General features: G+C 39.4%; 1 protein-coding gene across 7 annotated transcripts in view; it reads right to left on the reverse strand.

Annotated features, from left to right (window-relative positions):
• DMD (dystrophin) overlaps positions 1 to 27,310 on the reverse strand; it is a 2,416,993-nt gene that overhangs the window by 524,455 nt on the left and 1,865,228 nt on the right. For all 7 annotated transcript variants that reach the window (XM_075852742.1, XM_075852740.1, XM_075852736.1 and 4 more), the window contains 2 exons: positions 22,748 to 22,904; positions 8,924 to 9,044 (listed from right to left, as the gene is read on the reverse strand). In XM_075852742.1, the coding sequence (XP_075708857.1) occupies positions 8,924 to 9,044; positions 22,748 to 22,904 (278 nt within the window). The remainder of the gene's footprint in view (positions 1 to 8,923; positions 9,045 to 22,747; positions 22,905 to 27,310) is intronic.

The following is a 27,310-nucleotide window of genomic DNA, read 5'->3' on the forward strand; positions in this document are numbered from 1 at the left end:
CCCATTATCCATTTTATTTCTATTGAGGCACTTTACTCATTACTGCCCCCTATATTTCACTCATAGTATTACACTTGCACACACACACTATTCATTTATTATTTCTTACTACACATCCCATGCACCACACACACACACCACTCCCCTCAAGACCAGTGGGAGTGGCTATTATTATTTAAAGCACCTGCTCACTCCTTCATCAGCATTTTCTGACCTGGCTGTGTCCATTTGCAAGTATGGCCTTTTTCTGTGTTTTCATATATGTCCCCTTGTTTTTATCGGTTCTGTTTGTACATCAGGAACGTTCTTTTCCATTTAAGGAGTTAGGGACTCGCAAGTCTGGGGATCCTTGTCGTGGATTGCGAGCTTGCGTCCTTTTGGCCAAAATGATTACTAATACCCCAGGTATTTTTCATTACTACATATATTCGCTTCTCTTGGACACAGCTGGGTCTTTGATGCTGGGAGAGCATGGTGTGTTGTTGTTTGGCATAGCAAGCAGGGTAGCCCGCTCTATGAACTATCAAGGCGTCACAAATAGGCTTCTACCTGGCTATACACGTTGTGCCTCATGACGTACACACTATCCCTCCATGTTTCACACACTTGCACCCCATTATCCATTTTATTTCTATTGAGGCACTTTACTCATTACTGCCCCCTATATTTCACTCATAGTATTACACTTGCACACACACACTATTCATTTATTATTTCTTACTACACATCCCATGCACCACACACACACACCACTCCCCTCAAGACCAGTGGGAGTGGCTATTATTATTTAAAGCACCTGCTCACTCCTTCATCAGCATTTTCTGACCTGGCTGTGTCCATTTGCAAGTATGGCCTTTTTCTGTGTTTTCATATATGTCCCCTTGTTTTTATCGGTTCTGTTTGTACATCAGGAACGTTCTGTTCCATTTAAGGAGTTAGGGACTCGCAAGTCTGGGGATCCTTGTCGTGGATTGCGAGCTTGCGTCCTTTTGGCCAAAATGATTACTAATACCCCAGGTATTTTTCATTACTACATATATTCGCTTCTCTTGGACACAGCTGGGTCTTTGATGCTGGGAGAGCATGGTGTGTTGTTGTTTGGCATAGCAAGCAGGGTAGCCCGCTCTATGAACTATCAAGGCGTCACAAATAGGCTTCTACCTGGCTATACACGTTGTGCCTCATGACGTACACACTATCCCTCCATGTTTCACACACTTGCACCCCATTATCCATTTTATTTCTATTGAGGCACTTTACTCATTACTGCCCCCTATATTTCACTCATAGTATTACACTTGCACACACACACTATTCATTTATTATTTCTTACTACACATCCCATGCACCACACACACACACCACTCCCCTCAAGACCAGTGGGAGTGGCTATTATTATTTAAAGCACCTGCTCACTCCTTCATCAGCATTTTCTGACCTGGCTGTGTCCATTTGCAAGTATGGCCTTTTTCTGTGCTATCTACAGGGGGCTGTGTGTGGCGCTATCTACAGGGGGCTGTGTGTGGAGCTATCTACAGGGGGCTGTTTGTGGCCTCTTTAATTTATTTTCTTTTAATTTATTTTTATCTTAGCTCCCTTATATAACTGTATCGATTGTAAAATGTAGAAATGGTTTTATGCTGGAGATGCATTAAAAAAAATTGTCAAAAAAAATTACACCTTGTTGATTAGTAGAGAAAGCAAACATGGCTAGGGGGAAGGAGATGTCGGGAAATAAGTTGGGGGGTGCCAATCTGAATCTTTGCTCCGGGTGCAGGAGAACCTATCTACGCCTCTGCACAAGTCAAAGTTGAGGAGGTAGTTAGAGTAATTTTCATAAAATGTATTAGCAGGTGCATACCTACATTGAGAAGGAGAAAATTTAAGCCAGAAATTTGCACCACACACACTTTTCATGTCACTTTTCAAATTTGACAAGCAAAAAGGCAAAAAGGAATACTGTCGTAATCTGATAAGTAAATGTCGACCTTTATCTCTGAGACAGTTTAGGCATATAGCAGAGGCGTAGAAAGGGGGGGCAGATGGGACCAGGCACAACTAGGAGGGAAGGAAGGGGGCATCTCAGCACATCTACTGGCCAGGTCCCACTGCAGCAAGTGGCAAAACTACTGCAATAGCACCCATAGCGGTAGCATCCATAGTCGATAGAACGCAGATACAATTGAATACTATGGCGGAGGAAGGAGCTCACTAAGCTGTTGGAACAGGATCCCTGGGCAGGCTGGCGCGACGACGTCAATGAATCACACCGGCTTACACATGGTACCCGTCTCATAGGCTGCTGAGGAGGCTCTGGAGCTGTTCCGATCATCGCGGGAATGGGGCTAGGTGAGTACAAGTTTTTTTTATTTATTTGGGGGCTGTGTCACTATCTACAACAGGGGGCTGTGTGGCACTATCTACAGGGGGGGGGGCTGTGTGGCACAATCTACAAGGGTGGCTTTATCTACAAGGGGGTGTATAGCACTATTTACGGGGTTGTGTGTTTGGCATTATCTACAAGGGGTGTGTGGCACTTTCTACTAGGGGGAAGTGTAGCACTATCAACTAGGAGGGGAGTGTGGCAATATCTACATTGGTGGCTGTGTGGCAATAAATGTCGACCTCTATCTCTGAGACAGTTTAGGCAGATTGCAGAGGCATAGAAAAGGGGGGGGGGCAGATGGGACATGTGTCCCGGGCGCAACTAGGAGGGAAGGGAGGGGGCATCGCAGCACATCTACTGGCCAGGTGCTACTGCAATAGCAGCCATAGCGGTAGCATCCATAGTCGATAGGACGCAGATACAATTGAATACTATGGCGGAACAAGGAGCTCACTAAGCTGTTGGTACAGGATCCCTGGGCAGGCCGGCGTGACAACGTCAATGAATCACACTGGCTTACGTATGGATCCCGTCTCATAGGCTGCTGAGGAGGCTCTGGAGCTGCTCCGATCATCGCAGGAATGGGGCTAGGTGAGTACAAGTTTTTTTTATTTTATTTGGGGGCTGTGTGTCACTATCTACTACAGGGGGCTGTGTGGCACTATCTACAAGGGGTGGCTGTGTGGCACTATCTACAAGAGGGGGCTGTGTGGTACAATCTACAAGGGGGGCATTATCTACAAGTGGGTGTGTAGCACTATCTACGGGGTTGTGTGTTTGGCACTATCTACAAGGGGGGTGTGGTACTTTCTACTAGGGGGGAGAGTAGCACTATCTACTAGGAGGGGAGTGTGGCAATATCTACATTGGTGGCTGTGTGGCAATATCTGCAATGGGGGGCTGTGTGGCAGTTTCTACAAGGGGGAGTAGCACTATCTACAAGGATGGGCTATGCGGGGCGCTATTTACAAGGGGGGCTCTGTGTGGCGATATCTACAAGGGGGGCTGTGTGTGGTGTTGTTTACAAGGGGAGCTGTGTGGCGCTATCTACAAGGGGGGCTGTGTGGCGATATCTACAAGGGGGGCTGTGTGGCGCTATCTACAACAGGGAGGCTATGTGGCATTAACTACAAGGGGGGACTGTGTGTGAAGCTATCTACAGGGGGCTGTGTGGCGTTATATACAAGAGGGGGCTGTGTGTGGCGCTATCTACAGGGTGCTGTGTTGCGCTATCTACAGGGGGCTGTGTGTGGCGCTTTCTACAGGGGGCTGTGTGTGCAGCTATCTACAGGGGGCTGTGTGTGGCGCTTTCTACAGGGGGCTGTGTGTGCAGCTATCTACAGGGGGCTGTGTGTGGCCTCTTTAATTTATTTTCTTTTAATTTATTTGTATCTTAACTCCCTTATATAACTATATTGATTGTAAAATGTAGAAATGGTTTTATGCTGGAGATACATTAAAAAAAATTGTGAAAAAAAATTACACCTCGTTGATTGGTAGAGAAAGCAAACATGGCGAGGGGGAAGGAGATGTCGGGAAATAAGTTGGGGGGTGCCAATCTGAATCTTTGCTCCAGGTGCAGGAGAACCTAGCTACGCCTCTGCACAAGTCAAAGTTGAGGAGGTAGTTAGAGTAATTTTCATAACATTTATTAGCAGGTGCATGCCTACATTGAGAAGGATAAAATTTAAGACAGAAATTTGCACCACTTTCAGTTAATTTTCTTAAGAAATTTGACCTAAACTACACACATTTTTCATGTCACTTTTCAAATTTGACAAGCAATAAGGCAATAAGGAATACTGGCGTAATCTGATAAGTAAATATCGACCTTTATCTCTGAGACAGTTTAGGCATATTGCAGAGGTGTAGAAAATGGGGGGGGGGGGCAGACGGGAGGGAAGGAAGGGGGAATCTCAGCACATCTACTGGCCAGGTGCTACTGCAATAGCAGCCCGGGCGCAACTAGGAGGGAAGGAAGGGGGAATCTCAGCACATCTACTGGCCAGGTGCTACTGCAATAGCAGCCATAGCGGTAGCATCCATAGTCGATAGGACGCAGATACAATTGAATACTATGGCGGAGCAAGGAGCTCACTAAGCTGTTGGAATAGAATCCCTGGGCAGGCCGGCGTGACAACGTCAATGAATCACAGTGGCTTACGCATGGATCCCGTCTCATAGGCTGCTGAGGAGGCTCTGGAACTGCTCCGATCATCGCGGGAATGGGGCTAGGTGAGTACAAGTTTTTTAAAATTTATTTGGGGGCTGTGTGGCACTATCTACAAGGGATGGCTGTGTGGCACTATCTACAAGGGGGGCTGTGTGGCACAATCTACAAGGGGGGCTTTATCTACAAGGGGGTGTGTAGCACTATCTATGGGGTTGTGTGTTTGGCACTATCTACAAGGGGGGGTGTGGCACTTTCTACTAGGGGGGAGAGTAGCACTATCTACTAGGAGGGGAGTGTGGCAATATCTACATTGGTGGCTGTGTGGCAATATCTACAAGGGGGGGCTGTTTGGCACAATCTACAAGGGGGTGTGGCACTATCTACAAGAGGAAGATGTTCATTATGTCACCACATAGTCTCACTAGCCTCAGTTATACAATCTGTTTTAGTCAGGCACACTGACCTCTTTAATTTATTTTCTTTACATTTTTGGCTTCGTTGACTACCGTATATAACTATATTGCTTGTAAAATGTACAAATAGTTTTATGCTCGAGTAAAAGAAAAAATTTAAAAAAAATTACACCTGATTGGTAAAGCAAGCAAACATGGTGTGAGATATGTTTTATTTAAAAAGTAACTATTTCGTTTCTTGCAGTGCTTTATAATGGTGACACATTCATTTGTACTAAAAACATAAAAAGAATATTAACATTAAGCATTAACATTTTACATTAAAATATAAAAATAATATAGGTTAACAGAGTTTAACAACAGTATTTCAAACATGGTTTAGATTCACAAAGGCATTCTTAGATTTCCATTTATTTATAGCAAGAATAGAATAGTCTGGAGTGCTATTCTTGAGTTACTAGTGAGTTGTTGTGTTGTGTTTTACTGTGTTGTATTTATAGGATTCCTGCTAGTGTTCCTAGATGATCACTTTATTTTATCTTAGGTACACTGAGCCTTATTGAAAGAAGGACTCTAAATCATTGTTTTGAGGTGCAGTGTTCCTACTATAACAGTAAAGAATTAGAGAACATGAACAGCAAGTGTTGTCGTGGGGACATAGCTGCACTTCTCATATGCAGTTTGCAAGTTCAATCAGAGATAGGAAGAACCTTTTTATTTATTTATTTATTTATTTTTTATTAAATAAAGTACTTGGGAAGAACATTTTAACCCGTTAGTGACCGCCCCATAGTGTTTTTAAGGCGGCCACTAACTGGCTTTTTTCCGATGCAATAGTCTTTTTACGTCGCTGCATCGGAATAAATAAACAGAGCAGGGAGCTGTTAAATCTCCCTGCTCTCAGCTACCAGAGGTAGCTGAGTGCTCAGAGCAACCCTGCTTGAATGGGCGAGATCAATATCAGTATCGATCTCACCCGTTTAACCCCTCAGATGCGGCGCTCAATAAAATAAAATAAAAAAAAGTTACAAAATAATGAAAAACACACTTTTTCCCGCTTAGGCTTCATGCACACAACTGTAGCCTTGTGCGCGGCCGTGTTTTCTTGCTCGGCCGGCCGCAGAGTGTTACCCGCGAGCCGCCCGCAAATCGCGGGCCATGCACATGGCCGCGTCCATTATTTTCTATGAGCATGGACCAGGCTCCTGGGCCACGCACGGAAAACAAAATAAAGTTAAAAGGTTACACATATTTGGTATCGCCGCATCCGTAACAACCCTAACTATAAAGTTATTATATCATTTAACCCGCACGGTGAACGTCGTGAAAAAAAATATAAAAAACAATGCAAAAATTTATGTTTTCTTTGAATTCTGCCTTAAAAAAAATTTGATAAAAAGTGATCAAAAAGTAGCATCTACTCCAAAATTGTACCAATAAAACTACAAGTCGTCCAGCAAAAAAACTCCCTCATACAACTGCATCGGCGAAAAAATAAAAAAGTTATGGGCTCTTCAAATATGGAGAAAACAAAGGTGTTTTTACTGTGTAAAAGTAGTAAAACATACAAAATCTATATAAATTTGGTATTGTTGCAATCGCAGCAACCCGCTAAATAAAGTTATTGTGTTATTTATATCACACGGTAAACGGCGTAAATTTAGGGCGCAAAAAAGTGTGGCAAAATTGCTGTTTTTTTTCTATTCCCCCCCAAAAAAGTTAATAAAAGTTAATCAATATATTCTATGTACCCCAAAATGGGGCTATTGAAAATTACACCTTGTCCCACAAAAAAACAAGACCTTATACAGCTATGTAGACGCAAAAATAAAAAAGTAAAAAAGTTATAGGTCTTTGAATTAGACGATGGAAAAACGTAAAAAATAGCTTGGTCATTAAAGTGTAGCTAAACGTTTGACAAACTTCTGACATGTCATAGTGACATGTCAGAAGTTTGGATTGGTGGGGGTCCGAGCATTGAGACCCCCACCAATCGCTAGAACGAAGCACCTGAAGCCCCTGTGAGAGCGCTCAGCCGCTTCGTGTCTGTTCGGCTTTTTCCGAAAAGCCGATATAGCGCAGTACGGGCTCATAGACTTTCTATTGAGTCCGTACACAGAAACATTTCTTTTCGGAAATAGCCGAACAGACACGAAGCAGCTGAGCGCTCACACGAGAGCTTCAGCTGCTTCGTTCTAGTGATTGGTGGGGGTCTCAGTGCTCGTACCCCCACCAATTTAAACTTCTGATATGTCACTATGACATGTGAGAAGTTTGTCAAACGTTTAGGTAAACTTTAAGGTCTAAAATAGGCTGGTCATTAAGGGGTTAAATACATTTTAAACCCATTACATATACTACTTTTAGTAGTTCTTAGTATATTAGTTTAGCCCAAAGAGAAATTTTATATAAATACTGTAAAAAATAATTATCTTTTGACATTTTTCTATCCAATTTCAATTATATTACCATATAAATTCAAAGATTACTGCCATAATATTAAAAATAAATCATGCAGCTATATAAGATAATGTAAAATAACGGACTTGTAAACATTCTTTAGTCCATGAGATTTTTGTGGGTTTTTGTTTAATGCTTAAGGAGATTCTTCACCTAAATGTATTTAAATATATAATATATTTCGTGCAGGCAGCAAGAGATAAAGAAAGGCATGGTTTAAGTCCTTCCAAGTCTCTTGGCTCCTTCTCTGCCCTCTGCCAGTTGAATGGAATTTGGGAACCTGAGACAGACAATGACTCCTTATTACTCAGTGTGTATCCTCCTCCAACCTCTGCTCTTGACGCTGTTACTGTATAGTTGTCCCAGTTGCTGAACGTAGTGTCTCTGGGTTTTTCCTGCCTTTCCTGCTGCAATCTCCCTCTGACGCCATTCTCACACTTCACTTATTCATAACACTGCTGACTATCCTAGGGCAGGGCACCCTGGCAAAGAGGAGTATCCAATCCAAATAAGAAGTAACCTGACTGCACATGTCTCATTATGCAAGAATACCAGAATTTGCAGTAGTGGCGATTAGAATGGGGAGCCGAAACATTGTACTGCGCATGCGCCGAGTAAAGAGCAGGGACCCGCCCGCGTTACAGGTAGTACGGGGCCAGGCATGAATGCATCTACTAGGTTGCCTGGCCCCTGTCAATCAATATAAAAAGGGTTGTAGGGGGGGTTGAACTGGTGAGCGACGTAAGAGCATTTAGGTGCAATAGTCACGCCCTCGTTTCACCAAAATGCTCAATAGTATAAACCTAATATAACGAATTTCTCTATAAAGGAGGCAGTAAGCAGAAAATGAAAATAAACGTTAGAAACAGGTTAGTCCCCTCTACAATTCCGTTACTAGTTTAACACAGACATTCTGGTGACAGACTCCCTTTAAAAACCATGGCTTTGTCTATATTTCTCTACGTGTCATGAATACAATTTCTTCTATTTAGAAGTTATTAGAAAATAGAGATCTGAATGGAAGACTTATTTTAACCTGAAAGGACTTCCACTAATCCTGAAAATGAAATACATGAAATATACCGCCTTTGAGGAAAAGATGGGCAGTAAATTTCTGCTGAAGGATTGTCTCACTAAATCTTATACTCAACACAACAGTGCAGAGGGAGAACGAGGCCTTTGTGTGGCAACCATTCAGAGCAGAGGTCAATAGTCTTGTTTTATGCATTGCTTGTGGACAATACCAGTTCATTTTAGGTCTTGACCAAGACAGACATTAAAATGATAAACACGCGGTTGGGAAAAAACACAAGCTGACTGACAGCAGGTTCAATTTCAGAAGTTGAGCTACATACTTATGTATGTACCTAGTGGTTTTTAAGCCATCACTTTACATTTAAAGAGATGGAGGTTGTGAAAATTCATGAAATTCTAAGACTTCATGATCCCTTCATCAATATGTGAATACAAGGCTGTATTCAATTCAATTACCTCTCGGCTCATGGTACAGTTTCTCCAGTCCGTCAAAGGGATGATCTGCTAAGAATATCCGCACAGTATCAAGTGCACTCATGATAACAGGCTCCTTGGATTTTACCTCCCTCTTGAAGACCTATAAGAAGAAAAAAAAATATTAATTTCACAAGCTCAAATTGAAGATCTTAGATGTACAATTCCCCATAAGTAAGCGCTAGATCGGTATATTTGGAACATCACCACACAAGGACTATCAATTGCATTAATCTTAACAATGCAATGCATGAGTCCCCAAACACTTCAGACGCATTGACAATGGTATCTACAGTACAGTCTCTTACATTTAATTATAAGTTCTATTACAAGTACATACGGCCACATTCTCTGCTACATTTGTATTTCTCCCCTGGGTAAAATCTTAGATAAAACATAAAAATACAGATAATTCGATGATGAGGTAAACTTGGGACTTCAACAATCATGTCACTGCACAGTGGATTACATGTAAATTATGTCAAACACAAATGTGTGGTTGTTTTGTCAAAGTTGGATTTTATTTTTATTGCTCGTTAATTTTTTTATTCCATGCCAAAATATTGTGGCCTTGTAGACTCCTGCTCAGGTCCATTCACTGACAGCATTCAGAGCGCTTGGAAATGGTAAAGTCATAAAACACCAAGTATATTCAAAAGTTGCATAACTTTTCATTATACAATTAATAAGCTTCATTAACAGAAATTTGAATAAAATTCCAACATCAATCGACTGTATATTCACAAAGCTTACAGATAGCAAAGTTGAACTGATTCTCTATTGTACCATGGTCACATAGAATTAAGGTTACCCCTGTAAGTGTAACTGCAGTCCTATAGAAAGCAACAGGTAGCAAATGGTGATATCACTGTGAGTTTTGCAGAATGGTCATCTCAGCTCTGCTACATCGGTATATAACTATTGTTATATATTGAATAATTTTATTGCATTATGGATTTAAAAAAAAGTAATGGACTAAACTGTCCTTTACATGTCCACTCTGTGGCTTTTTTTCCTGTTTTTTAGTTCTCCTTTGCTTGTAAAGTTACTTTTTTCTTTCTCAAACAATAAAATACATCGCAATTTATTAAGGAAAATGTAAGGAAAGGGGTGATTAAAATTTATTGTATGCATTGCAATTTTGCCTCTGTGAAAACTTGCTAACTTCTGGCATAAAAATATCTTTGAAGTGCTATCAAATTCATGGATGGAGTAGGCATGCTGTTAATAAATTATGCACAATATGTTGCTGAGTCCATTTTTCTACTGACACTAGAAACATCGGTGTTTTATATTACCCAAATTACAGAGGGAAGGTAGGTTACAAAAAGAACATAAATCATCTTTGTCATTGTCTATACTATTGGGTCTTATGTGAAAAGAAGGGCAGAGAAGGTGTTTCCAATGTGTAGGAAGGTGTATTTCCAATACATAAAGAAAGACCCTCTAGGGCAGGGGTGCAAAATCTTCAAAATGCTGTAAAGTAAGAATGCTTTAAAAAATAGAAGTGTTAATATTTTTTTTTTTATCAATTAACAAAATACAAAGTGAATGAACAGAAGAAAAATCTAAATCAAATCAAGGAAGTTATTCTGCATCAGCAAGGTCTCTCCCAGGCAAAGATTTCAAAGCCGACTGGGATTTCAAGTTGTGTGGTTCAAGCTCTTTTGAAGAAGAACAAAGAAACAGGTAACGTTGAGGATGGTAGATGCAGTGGTCGGCCAAGGAAACAGTGCAGCAGATCAAAGACACATCATGCTTATTTCCCTTTGAAATCAGAAGATGCCCAGCGGTGCCATCAGCTCAGAACTGTCAGAAACCAGTGGTACCCAGATATACCCATCTACTCTTCAGAAAGTCTGGCCAGAAGTGGTTCTCATGGAAGAATTGTGGTCAAAAAGCCAAACCTTCGATGTGGAAACAAGGCCAAGCGACTCAACTATGCACGGAAACATAGGAACTGGGGTGTAGAAAAATTGCAGCAGGTGCTCTGGACTGATGAGTCAGAATTGAAATATTTGGCTGTAACAGATGGCAGTTTGTTTGCCGAGGGGCTGGAGAGCGATACAATAATGAGGGTCTGCAGGCAACAGTGAAGCATGGTGGAGGTTCCTTGCAGAGAGCCAACCAGCTGTGAATATTGCTTCTTAGTCCGGGGACGTCGGGACATGTGGCAGACATGAAGACAATCAGTTGTATTTTTGTCCAGCAAGGCATGGGTCACTGGGAGGCCACTGAGAAGAATTTTACCACCTACTTAAATATTGTATCACTTTATTGTGTATTCATTCTATAGAGAACACAGATCGCCCAGTCCTGGGTACAATAAACTGTCAAATTTCCTGTGCTTTGTCCTCACTAAGTAAAATTTACGTATATTTAGTTGGAATGAAGATTGCCACATGCACACTATTAAGGCCAATGGATACTATAAGGCATTCTGTTTTCCTATTGAACTCTACCAGCCAACCAAAGACAACTTTGCCAACTTTACAGTCATAAATGTTTTGAGATACCCTAATTCTAATCGCAAGACTATAGCATACCAGGGTATCTGTGGGTAATATGAAATAGTAATATTATGCAACACAAAACACAAACGGGTATGTATGTAAGGCAAAAAATATACCATAGAATAACGAAGTATACCACAAATATATCTTTTATTTAGAGTAAATACACCACATTAATGGTTAAAAACATTTAAAATAGCATAAACATGCTAGACAAAAATCTCTTGGGGTGGCCACCCTGATAAGGTCAACAGCAAAGACCCCCACACTCCCATCTAATCCCCTCAAGATGCGTTCCTAGTATTTAAACATTTATCTGAAAAAAATGTTGCATCAAACCAGCATAGTTACGTGATAAACCGAGAGGGGAAGAGGGGACTGAAAGCCCCACGCATATCGCCACATTGTGGTATACATAGTTATTCTATGGTATATTTTTTGCCCTACATTCATACCCGTTTGTGTTTTGTGTTGTATACTGTGGTTTATAGGGTATGTGTTAATATTTATGCAGTGCCCGCCGGGGATTAAATTATGAAATAGTAATTTTGTCTGGACAGGGTTTTTCTTCCCATTATATTGTGACCTGTAGCATTATACTTATGAAATCGTATGCAATGTTTCATTGCTTCATTGCTTTTTATTTCTTAATTGCTCAGCCCCAAAATAAATTTCTGTTGTACGATTATTATTTCATTGTATCAAGTGACACAAGTCATGTGATAGAAGTGCTGTGAGATATTTGCGACTGTTGGGCCGTTTGTGACTGGCGTAGAAAAGTCGTTAAATCCCCCTTTAGTGTTATTAGAAATAGCGCAGTATGCTGTGCCTTTATATCCAGTAAAATAAAACAGAAACGTGACAAACCTATTGCAAGTCAATGTGATCTGCCAGGATTGCAAGTCATAATGCCAGTGTGAACAGAGACTTACCCTAGTGACTATATGATTTTGTCTGTGGTGCCAAGTTCAAGTAATGTTATTGCATCCCTGGTGGCACTATTCTACAATAGAATCTGCAGCTGCCGACAAATTGGGAGCTACATGTGGCTCCCAAGTTACTGGTTGGGGAGCAATGGGGTCTGACTAGAATGATAGTAATATTAGCTATATGGACGCAACTTAATAGGAAAATATAACAAAGAAAAAAAACTGCAAAGGACTGGCACAATCAACACATATTAAAAAATATCTCCACTGTTTCTATTCATTCCAATACTTGGAATGAATAATAAATTGAATAATCCTACAAAGTTGGTGCTCACTTGGCATCAAAATGTTCTTTTGCATTTCAAATGAAAAAGATCAGTATTAGGAAAAAAAATGACAAGTTTCAATAATCTATGCAGAGGGAAGTGATGAAAGTAAGAGAAAGCTACATTTTAATTGCACCACCCTCGAACAAAAGATATTATTTCACTGGGGATTCATTAGTTTCCTCTGAGCTTTTGAAATGAGTATTTTGTATCTTTAGTATATGAGTCTGAGTAGCTGGCATTTAACTCTATAAATGAATTTTTTAGACATTTTGTATCTCCCAGGAAATAAAATGAATTTATCAAACGAGCTCTGACAAAACCATGCCAAGGGGAGGCAGACCAACATTGATAACAGAATTAGCCTAAATGAATGTCTAATTTACAGCTAACGATTCTAAGCTAATTTTATTGAATTCTTGAACTTCTCCCACAGTTTGCAGGCCCTGCTGAGAAAATCGAACATGCATAATATATGAGCTGACAAATGAACAAGTAAACTACTTTATATAAGTCTTTCTATTTGTCATATGTACTGGAGCTATAATGGCATTCTGTCCAGTGCTTTAATAATGTATATTGAGTAGGTCTTTTAGTACGGCAAACTAGCTCTTCATCATTGCTTTCCCATTGCATATGTTTCTAGATTAAGAACAACACAATAGTGTAAAGAGTGTTAATTGTGTGAGTATCATACAATGGCTATATAAAATCTGTAGATTAATAGAACCCTAAACTAATATAGAATTGTATATACTTTTCCAATAAAGAATTAATATTATTTTAACCACTTAAGGACACGGCCAATATTGGCTTTGAGGACATAACAATTTCTTGATTTTTTCTCTTTGCTTCCCAGTGCTCATAACTTTTTTATTTTTTGTTTGATGTCGTTGTAAGAGACTGTTTTTTGCAGGACGAGTTGTACTTTATGTAGATGCCATTTTTTGATACATTTATATTAATGTTTCATTTCTATTCATTTTAATTTTGTCAAAAATGAAGATAAAAGAAGTTATGCTGCATTTTTTTTGTTTGTTTTTTTACAGCATACACCGATCGTCATAAATGACACTGTAAATGTATTGTGTAGGCTGTTACGGTTGTGACAATACCAAATATGTGCATATCATTTTATGCTTTTGAACTTGTATTTAATAAAAAAAAATTATTGCAAAGAAATTTGCATTTGTGTGTATTTTTTTTGCCATTTTTATTTCACAATACTTTTTTTTATTATTAATCTTACTTTTTTGTTTTTAATACCATAGGGAGATTTTTAACTTTGATGTTTATTTTTTAACTTTAACGTATTGGCATATATCTATAGCTTGTTTACTGATACTACACAGACATTTGTTAGGGTATACCTAAGTAAGTCCTAACAAAAGAAAATATATGGTCAGATAGACCCTTTGCTGTCTGCCCATAGAAGGTATGTGCCTCGATCGCGTCACAAGGATTCCCTGTGATGCCATCAAAGAAGAGCCCCCCTTCTCATATTCCTTTTGGATGTATTCACATGGTACCATTTAGCCGAGTTATTTGCCATGTGGTCAAGAAACCGCTCTGAAAAAGGCATGCCGAGATCAAAGGTTTCTCCTGAATTGTAGAATTCTCACAACATTGGTGATTTTTGTGAAGTGCAGGGGCGCTCGTTCATAGAACGCTCGTTGCCAATAATTGCCCAGTATAAACAGGGCAACAATCAGCCGATGAATGAGCAAATGAACGTTTATCTGCCCCATCTCCCTGTGTAAGCAGGGAGACATGCTGCCGACATGATAATAATGTATGGGGACGAGCTACCAGCGTAATGAGCACTCATCCCCATACTAGCTCCTTGTGAAAAGAGCAAACCAGCGCCAATCAACAAGCTGTCTCATTGATCTGCACTCATTTACATGGACGGGACAGGCCGTGTAAGAGAACCTTAAAGCATTGAGATCTGTGATAGGCACTAGAGATGAGTGAATCGATTCTACACAAATTGAATTCAGTCCGAATTATCAAAAAGTGTCTGCCACCGGAGCTCACTTACTAATACATAGTTATTAGTAGATCAGCGCTGATGTCTGTTTCTGTGATGTGCCACCCCTTGTTAATACCACCTCCTCCATGGACTATACAGAGCTCTCATTCTGAACATTGACCTCCATTGAAAAATACTGCGCATGGCACTGCACATGCGCTAGTTTCCCATGCCGTACACAGTGTTATTTATAGAGGCTGCTGATGGATGTCCCTCTGGTCATCAGCAGCATGTACAGAAAGGGAGCGCCCTACAGTCTGTGGAGAAGGCTGTACTAACAAGGGAGCATCGCTTCACAGAGGAAGACATTGGCTTAGAAGACTTCAGAGAATCAGACTCAAGTTTTCAGGGCAATATATGCGCTTGCGCTTCACGGCAAATTTATTCAGACCAAATCAAATCAGACCTGAAACTAACTACAAAAGTTACTTCTAGTTAGCACTCTCAAAAACAAATTTTTACTGTCACAAAATATTGCTTGCCTGAATAAAATAGACTCATAAGGAATGTCACTTTATGTTAATGACTCAATGGAATTTTGGCATATAATTTCTTTTTTTTTCAATACTGTCACATATTACAGAAATATACTAGTTTACCTAATTAATGTATATTTTTCTTTAAGCTATATGTGTAAGTAAAATGCCTTTTCCTTCTGTGAAATATGTTATAGACTAGTGCACATCTCAAAGAAGCATGAACATTTACATATACATCTAAAAAAAATTCAATTAAAAGCCAAAAGAGGTATAATGCTACTGTGCTTAGATTTGTTGACTGTTCAGATGCATCTTATCCAACCAGAAGCATTTATAATTACTCCATGGACTTGATGAAGGCTTCAGGGCAGCCAAATGGTGTATTACTGTGCTCTGCAGTTTATTTGCTGCACTACAGATTTGCCTTAGGCAAAATGATTCAGAGAGATCGCTATCCTTTCTGCAGGGAGCCAACAGATCAGCAAAACAGCATGAAAATGCTGCCTCTCCCATATATTATATCGGTATAATTCATCATTTTCTTTCAACCTCTTTCAACTCTCTCAAGAAATCTTCATTTTCCCTCATAGAGTCAGCCCAATTCTAAAATAATTCTCACCGCAACACCAATGATCTTTTTAGAAATGTAAATGTAAAGCTACGTATTGATCTCTTTATATCATAACTAGTGTATTAATCATACTGACAAGATATAAAACTTAATTTAAAATTATTATCTTTCTTCCACAACTATTTTCCATTAATCACAACATATAGCATTGTTGTGCAACCCACTGTAATTAGATAAAATGCGTATCTTTATAAGTGTTCCGGCACGCAACCTCTTCTAATATTGCTTCTTACCTCAGGACATTGAGTTTTTTTGGTATTATGCCAACATTTCCTGCCATTATTCTCACCTTTATCGATATTACTCACAATCTTTAACAGGCTGCATGACATTACTCATTCATTTAGGTACAATTAAATGCTTGAATTCTGCACTGTTCCTGCTCCACCAGTGCAGGGTCCTCTTCTGCACTGTGTTTACATCCTCAGCGCGATCACGTATTGTGCACACACATTACTGCACTGGCCAATGAATGGCGGTAAATAGCTGGCTACATTGGGACATGCCATCTACACCGAAAGCGACTGTCTGTGACGGTCACATGTTGTCTACAACATGTCATGGCACTGAGGATGTAAACAAGATGTGGTGGGTAACCATGACACCAGCATATTAGGAACAATGTGAAAATCAAATTGTAAGTATATTATCATTTGTTATTTTTATATGTTTAGAAAAAATTTTAACTCTAGAATCGCAGTTTTTTTGCCCACCTCATCTCCCACAAAAAAATGTTAACCAAAATTGTTATGTACCCTAATATGAGTTGTTTTTTTTTTCATTTTCCTTCTCTTACCAGTTTTGTACAGCATCTCTGTGTTGATGCTGCCAAGCCTTTCTGTGGGTGATTATGTGTATAGGATTACAGTTCCCATGATTCCTCTTTCCTCTTACAGACATTGCCTATATTTACATCTGTCTGCATGACCTCCTATCTGCTGCCCAACATGTGAAGCACAATTCCTCCAGAAACAGTGAGGGAGTTAGGAGAGCACAGAGCGGTGGAGATAAGAGGTATGTGATGTGGGACATCCTGTACATTACAGGGATGGGAAGAGGAGGGGAGATCACCACGTAACATCACACAAGTAAGGGCCATTTTACTCGAGCCAATGATCAGGCAAAAGAGCGTTCACAGAATGCTCGCTTCCAATAACTGCTCTGTGTAAACAGGGCAACGATCAGCTGATGAACGAGCAAACGTTCACTCATAGGCTGATCGTATAGTTTCTACAACCTAAAATATTATCATTATCGGCTGCACATCTCCCTGTGTAAACAGGGAAACGTGCTGCCGACACAATAGAAATATATGGGGATGAGCGTTCATAGAAATGTGCGCTCGTCCCCATACATTACTGATAATGGCACCTTGTGAAAGGAGCAAACGAGCGCCGATCAACGAGCTGTCTCATTGATCGGCGCTTGCTGTTATAGCCAAAATGGGCCAGTGTAAAAGGACCCTAAGAGATAAACACCAGGAGCATGTGAGACTGGCTTACAGAGAGATTTCAGGTACAGATTGTTAATCAGTAAGTCACTAATCTTACTGCAGTTAAACTTTCTGCATACAATTTTTAAAGATTAGAATACCGCTTTAAGAAACTTCAAATTAATCTTCTAAATGAGTCCTTATTGTTAATATGTCTATGCCGCTCCATTGTTCCAGTCCTAGTTGAATGTGATGTGTAGAATGTGGGGTTGACCACCACTGTACTCTTGGCTTTATTTTTACTTTTAATTTAATTAAAAGCAAAAATTATTTTCATTGCAATAGAGTCTTTCATCTCCACAGTATTAAAATAAACATGACTATGGAATGTACACTTTCAAGTAGACTGTAACTTGCAATTTCTATATCAATGTTCTGCAAAAGCACACTACAGGATCCCTTTAATTCTAAGCATAACCCCCCTGATTGTCTATATTATGAACCTTCTTTTCACCAACCACACAATACCATGTAACTTTCATGTGGCTTTATATGTGTTACTTTATTGCCACTCTCTCATGATAGTGTTTTCTATCATTTTATAGCTATAGACTGGTTATTTTCACATTTTACTAAATGTTAGAATGAGTTTAGTTTCATGTCTATTATCTGGTCCTTCACTCTTATGTTAGTCATTTTCATACAGTATATTCCCTGTACGTCATCTTAAGTTTCTTCATGTTTGTCTCATTTGTCTTGTCATTGTTTTACGCATTAGTTCTCTGCAGTTGTCTCAACGTTTCTACAGCACTCAGCCAATTCTAAAGACCTTCATTATTTATGGTTGTTTGTGGGTTTTAAACAAGACAGAAATGTAATTGTAAAATTTGGGATATAATTACCGCAAACATAATAACAAGTGTACAGTAGTCTGCCTATTGTTTCAATTTTCCATTTACAGCTCAAAATTGTTTTGATCTTTCAGATGGAAGTTGAGGATACTCTGTCATTTTCTAGGGTTCGCACAACCATTTTTCGCATCATGTTCCTATTTTTGCAAATTTAGCACTCGGGATGTGGCAAATGGGCTGAATTCTACACAATTATTTTTATCACAACATGGCAAATGCAGACCAACGTATAACTTGTAAGGTTGTGTTCATTTTCACTGTATTTTTTCTTTGTTTCTTTTATGCCATTTATACAACCTAGATCAGTTATGCACCCTAAGAGGATACAGAATAAAATTATACCATTATACTTCTGGATTCTAATATACATTTATAGCAACTTGCAGATTGGAATTTGGAAATCCTCCACTGCAGTTAGTGCCCTTACAGCACTACCCCAAGTCCCTCATCTTCTGCTATGCAGGCACCCTGGTTGCACAGATATCCATCAATTTGATCATAAAACTACCAGTTTCCAAGTGATCACTATACAGCATGGCTTGCATAGAGATGAAGCAATTCCAGCAAGTGATTTTCTCAAATCCTAAACTCTTTTACAGAGAGAATTGTGCAAGTTGTAGTATTGTGGTTTATACGCTTATCCAGTAATTGTCTACAGAAAGAGTTAATTTGTACAAACAGGCTTCAATTGGGCAGGGGACAGAGAAGAAACTTGCAATATGACCCATAACAGGTGTTTCAGTGTCATTTTGCAACAAAAGTGCATTTCAAATCCCTGCAATTCCCCTTCTTGGAGTTATAAGCAATTTCAACTGAACCTATAATCAGTATAAATCCTATCCAAAATCTATTTCAACTACAGGAGTGTCAAGTAAGAAAAGTGCCAATCATTTTGTTCTGGCCTTTACTCCCAACAAAGGAAATAACCTACGATAATGGTCCATAAAGATATACAGAGCACCGAGCCTCTGTTCTGCACACACTGTGATGTCTAATTTCGAAGATTGAATCAAAATGCCAATATCCTAAGAGGGTTCCTCTTTTTTTTGTTTCTTTTTTTCTCTACTTAACAGCAGGGTTTTTCAGTCAAAAAACATCCATTGTTTTCTGGATCTGTTCATATAATAACTTCTCCCCATTCACGACATAAAGAAACCAGGGTTGTAATAGGGAAGATTAGAATCTTCTTATTGATCATTGCTTAGTGGTGGAAAACAGTAAGAGCATTTGAAAAGAATGCCTGGTCCTGTTGTTTTATTCTATGGCTATATAGAATGCTTATCACATGCTTACAGCATGCACACAAATTTAGGTCAGCTTCTGCCTTGGGTAAGGCAGATATCAATATGATATAATGTCATGGGAGACGGAGGAATGTACAGGGCTTTAAAGATTTATTTATCCGTTTTGTTCTGCTGTACGGGTATGTCAGAGTTCGGGAAAAAGAGACTGGAATGGCAGCAGCATCTCTTGTGAACTAACTTCAAATTAAGTGTATTAGCCATAACATTTCGACTACTAGAAATCTGGATAATTGGGGTTTACATTATGAACGAGTCAGCACTGCAGTTGAAGAAGAGTCTAGAGGTTCCTGTAATAGTAAACGTCACTCCTGGGCAAGAAATGTTCACAGAGTGGTTGCATGACATAAAATAAACAAAAGCAGATCATGATGAAACCTTTAAAAAAAAACAAAAAACTGATAATGATGGAACTGAAGCCTGATGCACAATAATTAAACATGAATTGGATCCAACATGATCATTTGGATAACCTCACCATTCATTTGGTGGACAGAAGGATCTTTTTTTCCCACTACAAAGGAGATGCTTCTTGTTTTTTTTTGTATGTGTGAGAGGGGGCTGTTTAGGTACAGAAGAGAATAGGCAACTGCTTTTACTTTTAGTAGAGAACTTTAGCTAGCTTACAGGTTAACATTAGCAGGAAAACCATATATATATATACCATCAATATTTTGGTGCAGTATTTAAGAATACAACCCTGAGGAGCAACTTTAACGCTCCTTATTAGGCTATAATAGTGTACCTGAATGCTGATCCATGGATAATGTAGTCAGAACTTGGATGATGTCTCAAGGATGATCACACACAGTAGCACAGCGTGGCAGTAACAAGGTACCATGCAGACTTGTTAGAGAAGGAGTTGCACTCCAGCTTAAGAAGAAGTTTGGTAGTGGGCAAGGACAATGAATGACTGAGAACGGTATTGAGTTGGCGAAGGCTAATCTGGGGTGCGGAGTCTAAAGAGTTCCCCATTCTTCACTATTAACCTCCGGAAGGAAGTATGGACTTTGCCTATAAGATTGCCAGGTCACAGTTCCCAGGATAGTCCCCAATAGATGGTTGAGCTTCAGATGGAGGGTGTGAACCATTTCATGGTCAAACACATCTGGGTTGGTAACAGGCAGACAACTTTAGGTCCAGTAATCAATATCAGGAGGCAAGAGCTTAAGGCTGGATAAGTTGGATCAAGCGGAGTTAGGACGAAAGAATACCAGAAACCACATGGGAAAACAGGAAAAATGCCAAGAAACTCACCACCAGTGCTGATAACCAAGAACTGCAACACTGGACCAGTTCCTCTTTAAGGTCGAGGAGGAGCGATGAAAGGCGCCACGCCTGGTCCTCATCCTGTGACTGGGGCCGCGAACGGCAAGCAAAGGAGAGCTGTGGCTTCCTGTCGCTATGGTGAAACCACAACTCTAGACACAGCAGCTATTATCACTTTTTTTTTTAGAGTTGGGTTTTAGGGTATGTTTATCTCAAAGCTGAAAGCAACTCTGCACTGGAGGACCCTAATAAACAATTGATGGCATGACCAATGAACTTTTGAGGATAGTCACGATATAAACTCATTTTCATACAAGTGTATGACTTCAATGTAAATATATCCACATCATGAAGAATGCTCTCAAACAATGTCCATGTGTATTTAGAAGATAACCTTACCTCCTACATAAATGGTAAAATATCTTTTAAGTCTACCTATTGTTTCATGTTTGTTTTTTAAGCAAAACAAGTCCAAAATTTTCTGCTCGTTAATTTCATAAATTATATGTATATATGTCAGAGCTCCATTTTTTTTTTATACAGAGCTCCAAATCCTCTGCTTCCCTTTACACAGTTATAGAGGTAAAGTGGAACCGTGCAAGTACAAGGGAATATAAGAAACTTTGTAATATATCTTTTTAAAGGACATTGCCTTTTTCTCCACTTATCAGACACTTCTCCCCCTTCCCCCTGCACAGATCCCTGAGATGAAGACAGCTCACTGAGAGATCATGTTACATGCTGCCCATAGAAGTCTATGGAGAGGCAGCAGGGGTAACAGGAAACTGCTGGAGGGAGACACAGACAGATGCTGCTGCTTCTAGAGATTTATTTCACCTGCTGGATTCATAGCTGCACATCTCCTTACTTCTATATTATGTCCTCAATGCTGCTTTTATACTGTCTCTCCCCAGTGCTGGATTTTAGTAAAACATTTACTAGAAGCAGCATCTGTCTGTCTATATCTCTCTGCAGGCGCTTCCTCTCCTGCTCCCTCCTCCCCTCTACATATAATTCTATGGGCAGCATGTAACCTGATCTCCCAGAAAAATGTCTTCTTCTCTGTCTCACTAAACACAAATTTAATGAGAACCTTTCACCAGCCCATAGATGTGCAGATGAGTGTACCATGTAATAGGCACTGCTGCACAAACCTTGTGTCACTTTAAACTATGTTTCTAGCCTCCCCGTTATTTAGATATCAGTTATATTTGGCGCCCGATATGTAAATAACCCCCTGAACTGTCAATGGGGCATTTCTTTTATTGTAAATGGCAGGGGGTTGAGAAACGCCCCATAAAAGAAACGCCCCATTGACAGTTCAGGGGGTTATTTACATATCGGGCACCAAATGTAACGGCACCGATATCTAAATAATGGAGGAAGCTAGAAACATAGTTTAAAGTGACATAAGGTTTGTGCAGCAGTGCCTATTACATGGTGCACTCAGCGGCACATGTATGGGCTGGTGAATGGTTCTCTTTAAGCAGTAAATTGAGAGTGATTGATCATTGCAGGAGTCAGGGGAGAGGAAAAGAAGAGCCTGATAAGTGTAGAAAGTGGCACTTTTCTCTATTAAGGACTATTACAAAGTTTCTAATATTCACTTGTACTCTTGATTTATTAGGGAAACAAAAGTAAACAATGATTACACTTTAAATGGAAAGATTCTGGCTACCGGCAGCCACCATTAGAGGGAGCTTACTTAAGACAGATTTCTACATCTTTCTCTAGTGGTGGCCGCAAGTAGATAAAATGTTGTCATTTAAATTCTATGGCTGTAAATGGAAGAAGATGATTTGGAGCTCTGTTATAGAAAAACAGAGCTTCAACACCTATATAGATATATTACTAATGTTGCACCTATTTTGATAAAAAAAAGAAACTTTTTTAAATATATTCATTACTATATATATTTTTCCATATATCCAATTGGGAAATGCCTTTTTTTACATTATATGAAAAGGTACTAAAACCTCCTACCCGATGCGTGTCAATCTGGCTTTGCACTTTGGGAACATCCCCACCAATGGGTTCCTGCTGCTTTAGCTCTTCATTCTTCAGCTGCAGCCATGCAAGAAGCTCCTGCAGAGAGATATGTAATCGCTTCCAGTGCTCCGTGCTGGCTTCTAAATGAGACCTACAAGACATTATGTATCACATTATTGTCAGGGGGAGAAAGATCATGGCAGATGTACAGCTCATTTCATACTGATACTAGCCTCTTTTAGATGAGAAATAATAATTAATGTATGAGCTGAGATGAGAATTTATTGCTGAGAAAAAGAGGCAGACTCACAAGCAGAGTTACCACGATGAGCTGTATTTTTACAGCAATTAGCAGACATAGTTCAATAACTGTTAATATTAAAAAAGGCAACTAAATAGGACTAAATTGGTCACAAATGACATTGTTTTTTGAGATTTGGAAATAAAAAATAAGATGTTAATGGCTGATAATGATAAATCAAGATACCTTTATATACTGTTCATAAATCTATCATTGCAAAAATCTGAATTAGAGACATTTTTATAATTGGCAGATGGTTGAGTTACAGACATATGAGTTCATACTTATTTTTTTTGCAGTGTTTTCTTACTCTGTAACTGGCTAAACTGAATAGAAAACTGATGACAAATTGATTGGTTTGCAACAGTTTCCATCAACTTTTTTTTCAAGCCGTCACCCATTGACTTCAATGAAAAAAAAAAAGATCATGGTGGATCCTTAAAAGAACTGATCATTGGCATCGTTGATCAACTGCACTTTGGCATCAGTTTGAGCTGCATTAAAATAAATAGAATCTATCGACAAATCTAACATGATTAGTTTTTAACAAACATTATAATGCAAAAGAAAACCAAACATGAACACCCTGAAGCTTATTGCACATGAAAGAGACATGCACACAAAGCCCTTACAACTGTATGCCTACAGTTCTGTAGCAATATGCACTCCATGCACTGCCATGCAGATGTAGGAATCTTAACTTGACTTTTAACGCATTAAATAGACAGTGTCAAGAAACTTTAACTTGAGTTTTTCAACTTTAACTTGACTTTTTCTTTAGTGATAACTTATCACGCTGCAGCAAGTAATCAGAGTCAAGATAGGGCTTAATACATCTGTATGGTGCCTTTGTATAGCACCGTATTACAAAAGTATTCTCCTCTAGAAACAATGCTTCTATATGAATCTAAGAGAACACAACCTCTATATGCCTCTATATGAAACAAGAGTCATAGAGAGGTTCAGTTTAGGCACATTGACTTTTATGGGTGCTTGTATTATGGCTCTGCATAACTCCTAATGTTTGTACAGATCCTTAAAGGAACAGTGTCATCACAAATTTTTTTTTCTAATGTTAAAGATGTTAGTGCTTTATTAAAAACGTTTATATTTATTTGTGTGTTTGTGTTTTACTTTTTCTTATTTTTACACTTTTTCTTCCCTATGGGGGTTGCCATTTTTTGTTCCATTTCTGTATGTGTCGATTAACGACACATACAGACATGGAATACGGCAGCCACAGTCCCATAGGGACTGCGAACGGCTCCCGTCCCATCCACTTCTGTGTACGCCGTCTGTGTGGGAACTGCGCATGCGCCGCTCCCACACAGTCCAATTTGAAATTGGCGCCGTCCGGCGCCATTTTCCTGTGGACCGGAAGACGCGGCCGGACAGTAAGATTACTACTTCCGGTCGCGGCTTCCGGACTTGTGCACTTGGACCAGCGGCAGCAGACGGAGCGGACGGGCCGGAGGGAGCCGTGGCGGCAGGAGCAGGTAAGAGATTTCAATGTATGTTCGTGTTTGTGTACGTTTACTACTGTATGTAAACCTACTACACTGTGTGTTAGCTCAAAAAATGGCGACACACAGTGTAGGAGGTTAGACCGTTCAAACCCCTCGTTTATCCCGGCACTAGCCAGGATAAAGGAGGGGGGGATGCTGAGAGCTCACTAGAGCGAGGGCTTTTTACCCAATTTTGCAATGCTGCAATTTTGGGAATAGCTCCATCTAGTGACCAGCAATGGGAAATATTATAAATTAGAATCTAATTTATAATATTTCCTGACTCGTGAAAAAAAATAAAAAAATTTGAACAATGTTTAATCACCTACACACTAAATGTTTAATTAAAAAAAACAAAACATGTTTTTCTGGCAACACATTCCCTTTAATACGGCCTTGTGCATGAAGCCTTAAAGAAATGCAGTATGACAGTAGCCTTAAAGAGGCTCTGTCACAACATTATAAGTGCCCTATCTTGTACGTAATGAGATTTAATGTAAGTAACAGCAGTGGTTTTTATTTAGAAAAACAATCTATTTTCACCAAGTTATGACCTATTTTAGTTTTATGCTAATGACCTTCTTAATAGACAACTGTTTTTACTTTTGACCAAGTGGGCGTTGTACAGAGGAGTGTATGACGCTGACCAATCAGTGACCAATCAGCGTCATACACTTCTCCCCATTCATTTACTCTGCACATAGTGATCCTGCGTTGTTCACTATGTGCATCACATACTCACACATTAACGTTACTGAAGTGTTGACAGTAAATAGACATTGTGTCCAACCAGGACGGGATGTCTATTCACAATTCCGACACTTCGGTAACGTTTGTGTGTGACTTACTCACACAGCACATCGAGATCACGCTGTGCTGTCATTTACAGCGAGATCTCGCAAGATTATGCTTGCTGTACTGTAGACAGTGGTATAAAGCCCCCCCTGTAGACAGTGCTATACAGCCCCCCTGTAGACAATATCACACTCCACTTGTAGATACCACCCCCACCTCCCACTTGTAGATATCGCTATAAAGCCCCCCTGTAGATAGCGCCATACAGCCCCCCTGTAGATAGCACCATGTAGCAACCCCTCCTTCAACAGAGAGTGCCATATAGCGACACCCCCTTCTGTAGATAGTGCCATATAGCAACCCCCAAACAAATAAAACAAAAAACTTTATACTCACCTAGGTCCAGTTCCTGCGATGAATTGACCGAATCAACGCCGACGGGATTCTTGTGTAGGCTGGCTTCATCCAGTGACGTCATCATGCCGGCCTGCGCAGGTCGAATATGGCCTGTAGCTTAGTAAATGGCGGAGTAGGAAGATACCGCTCCTGTTCTGCCATTGTGTTCAATAGTATCTGCGTCCTAAGGACGTAGATACTATTAAATGTGGCGTTGCTACTGCTGTAGCAGCCATCGTGGCTGCTAGGGGCGCCACCAGGCATGGGGGGGGCAGTGACGCGGGCCGCATAGCAGCCACTATAGCTGCTACAGAGGTAGTTATGCAATCGCTAACTGATACTAAAAGATCTTCTAAGCATAAGAAGGAACATTTATCATTGCTATAGTCTGATCAAACAATGGGCTAAATATATTGTTTAAACTGTCAACAGGTACAACTCTATGGGGATTTATCGTACTTGTTTATACCTTTTCATTAACTTAACCTTTTTCTAGAAACTATAGTATGGAATTTACTTTTCCTTAATGATTACTTAAAATGGACATCATAGTTCAGGATTATTATTATGTGCCGTAACAAATGTTTAGCCTTGTGGTTGTAAACTTATATCATCTATGTCACTCTTTTTGTTTAGTTTATCTAGCAGAGGACATTCAGTCATTTAGTCACATACATCTGAAGATGGTAATTAACTTATGGCTCGCATTTGATTGTTATGTGTTGACACAAATTATTTTTATTGCCTTTTTTAACTCTGCATAAGATAGAAATAAAGAACAAAGCAATAGCAAGTATTTTCCTGCCTCTGTATCTATTCTGAATAAAATAAGGCTATCCCCAAAAAATATATCCACCTATACGTGATATCAAGTGCAAATAATACAAATAAAACAAATCTCCAAACAGTGATCTCTTATCTTATTACCACTTGTGGATATTAAGAGTTAGATAAATAAAAGCTTTCCTGGAAGAGACAAGATTCCATATGAATCTTGAACTTCTTAGACTCATATTTTTCCTTTTTAATTGTCTCTGGTTTTAATTAATTTAAAAAAAAAACTATCACATAGAAATTATGTTGAAATAAATGATACAAATCATCTTGGACCTTATTTGCCAGGCAACTGTTTAAAAAATATTTGAGTTCATATTATGAATAAGAGTATAGAACATTTTGACTTTATTTTTATATTGCAAAATAAAATGCAATTTATTTAGATTTTTCATTTAACTTACAAAGTCACAACTTGAGGCTCCTGGTCCCCAATGCAAAATCTGTAATCAGGCCCCCACATCTACCAAGTGACATTTATAAACTGGTGCTTTCTTATGCAACAAATGAGTCTTCAGACCCCCTAAGTCACCTGGTGTGACTGATACCTCAGTACACCCTATAGCTATGCCACTTAATACTTATAGAAGGGGTTGCCTGCTTTAGACAATTCCTATCCATGTACCTTATTAGCTCAAATGGATGTAATACAAGGTGGCTTACTACATGACTCTAAAGACCAATGCAGTTCTTTCAGGGTCAAATAAATATTTTCTACTTCTCATA

This window comes from Rhinoderma darwinii, chromosome 2, assembly GCF_050947455.1.
Source record: "Rhinoderma darwinii isolate aRhiDar2 chromosome 2, aRhiDar2.hap1, whole genome shotgun sequence".
Taxonomy (NCBI): Eukaryota; Metazoa; Chordata; class Amphibia; order Anura; family Rhinodermatidae; genus Rhinoderma; species Rhinoderma darwinii.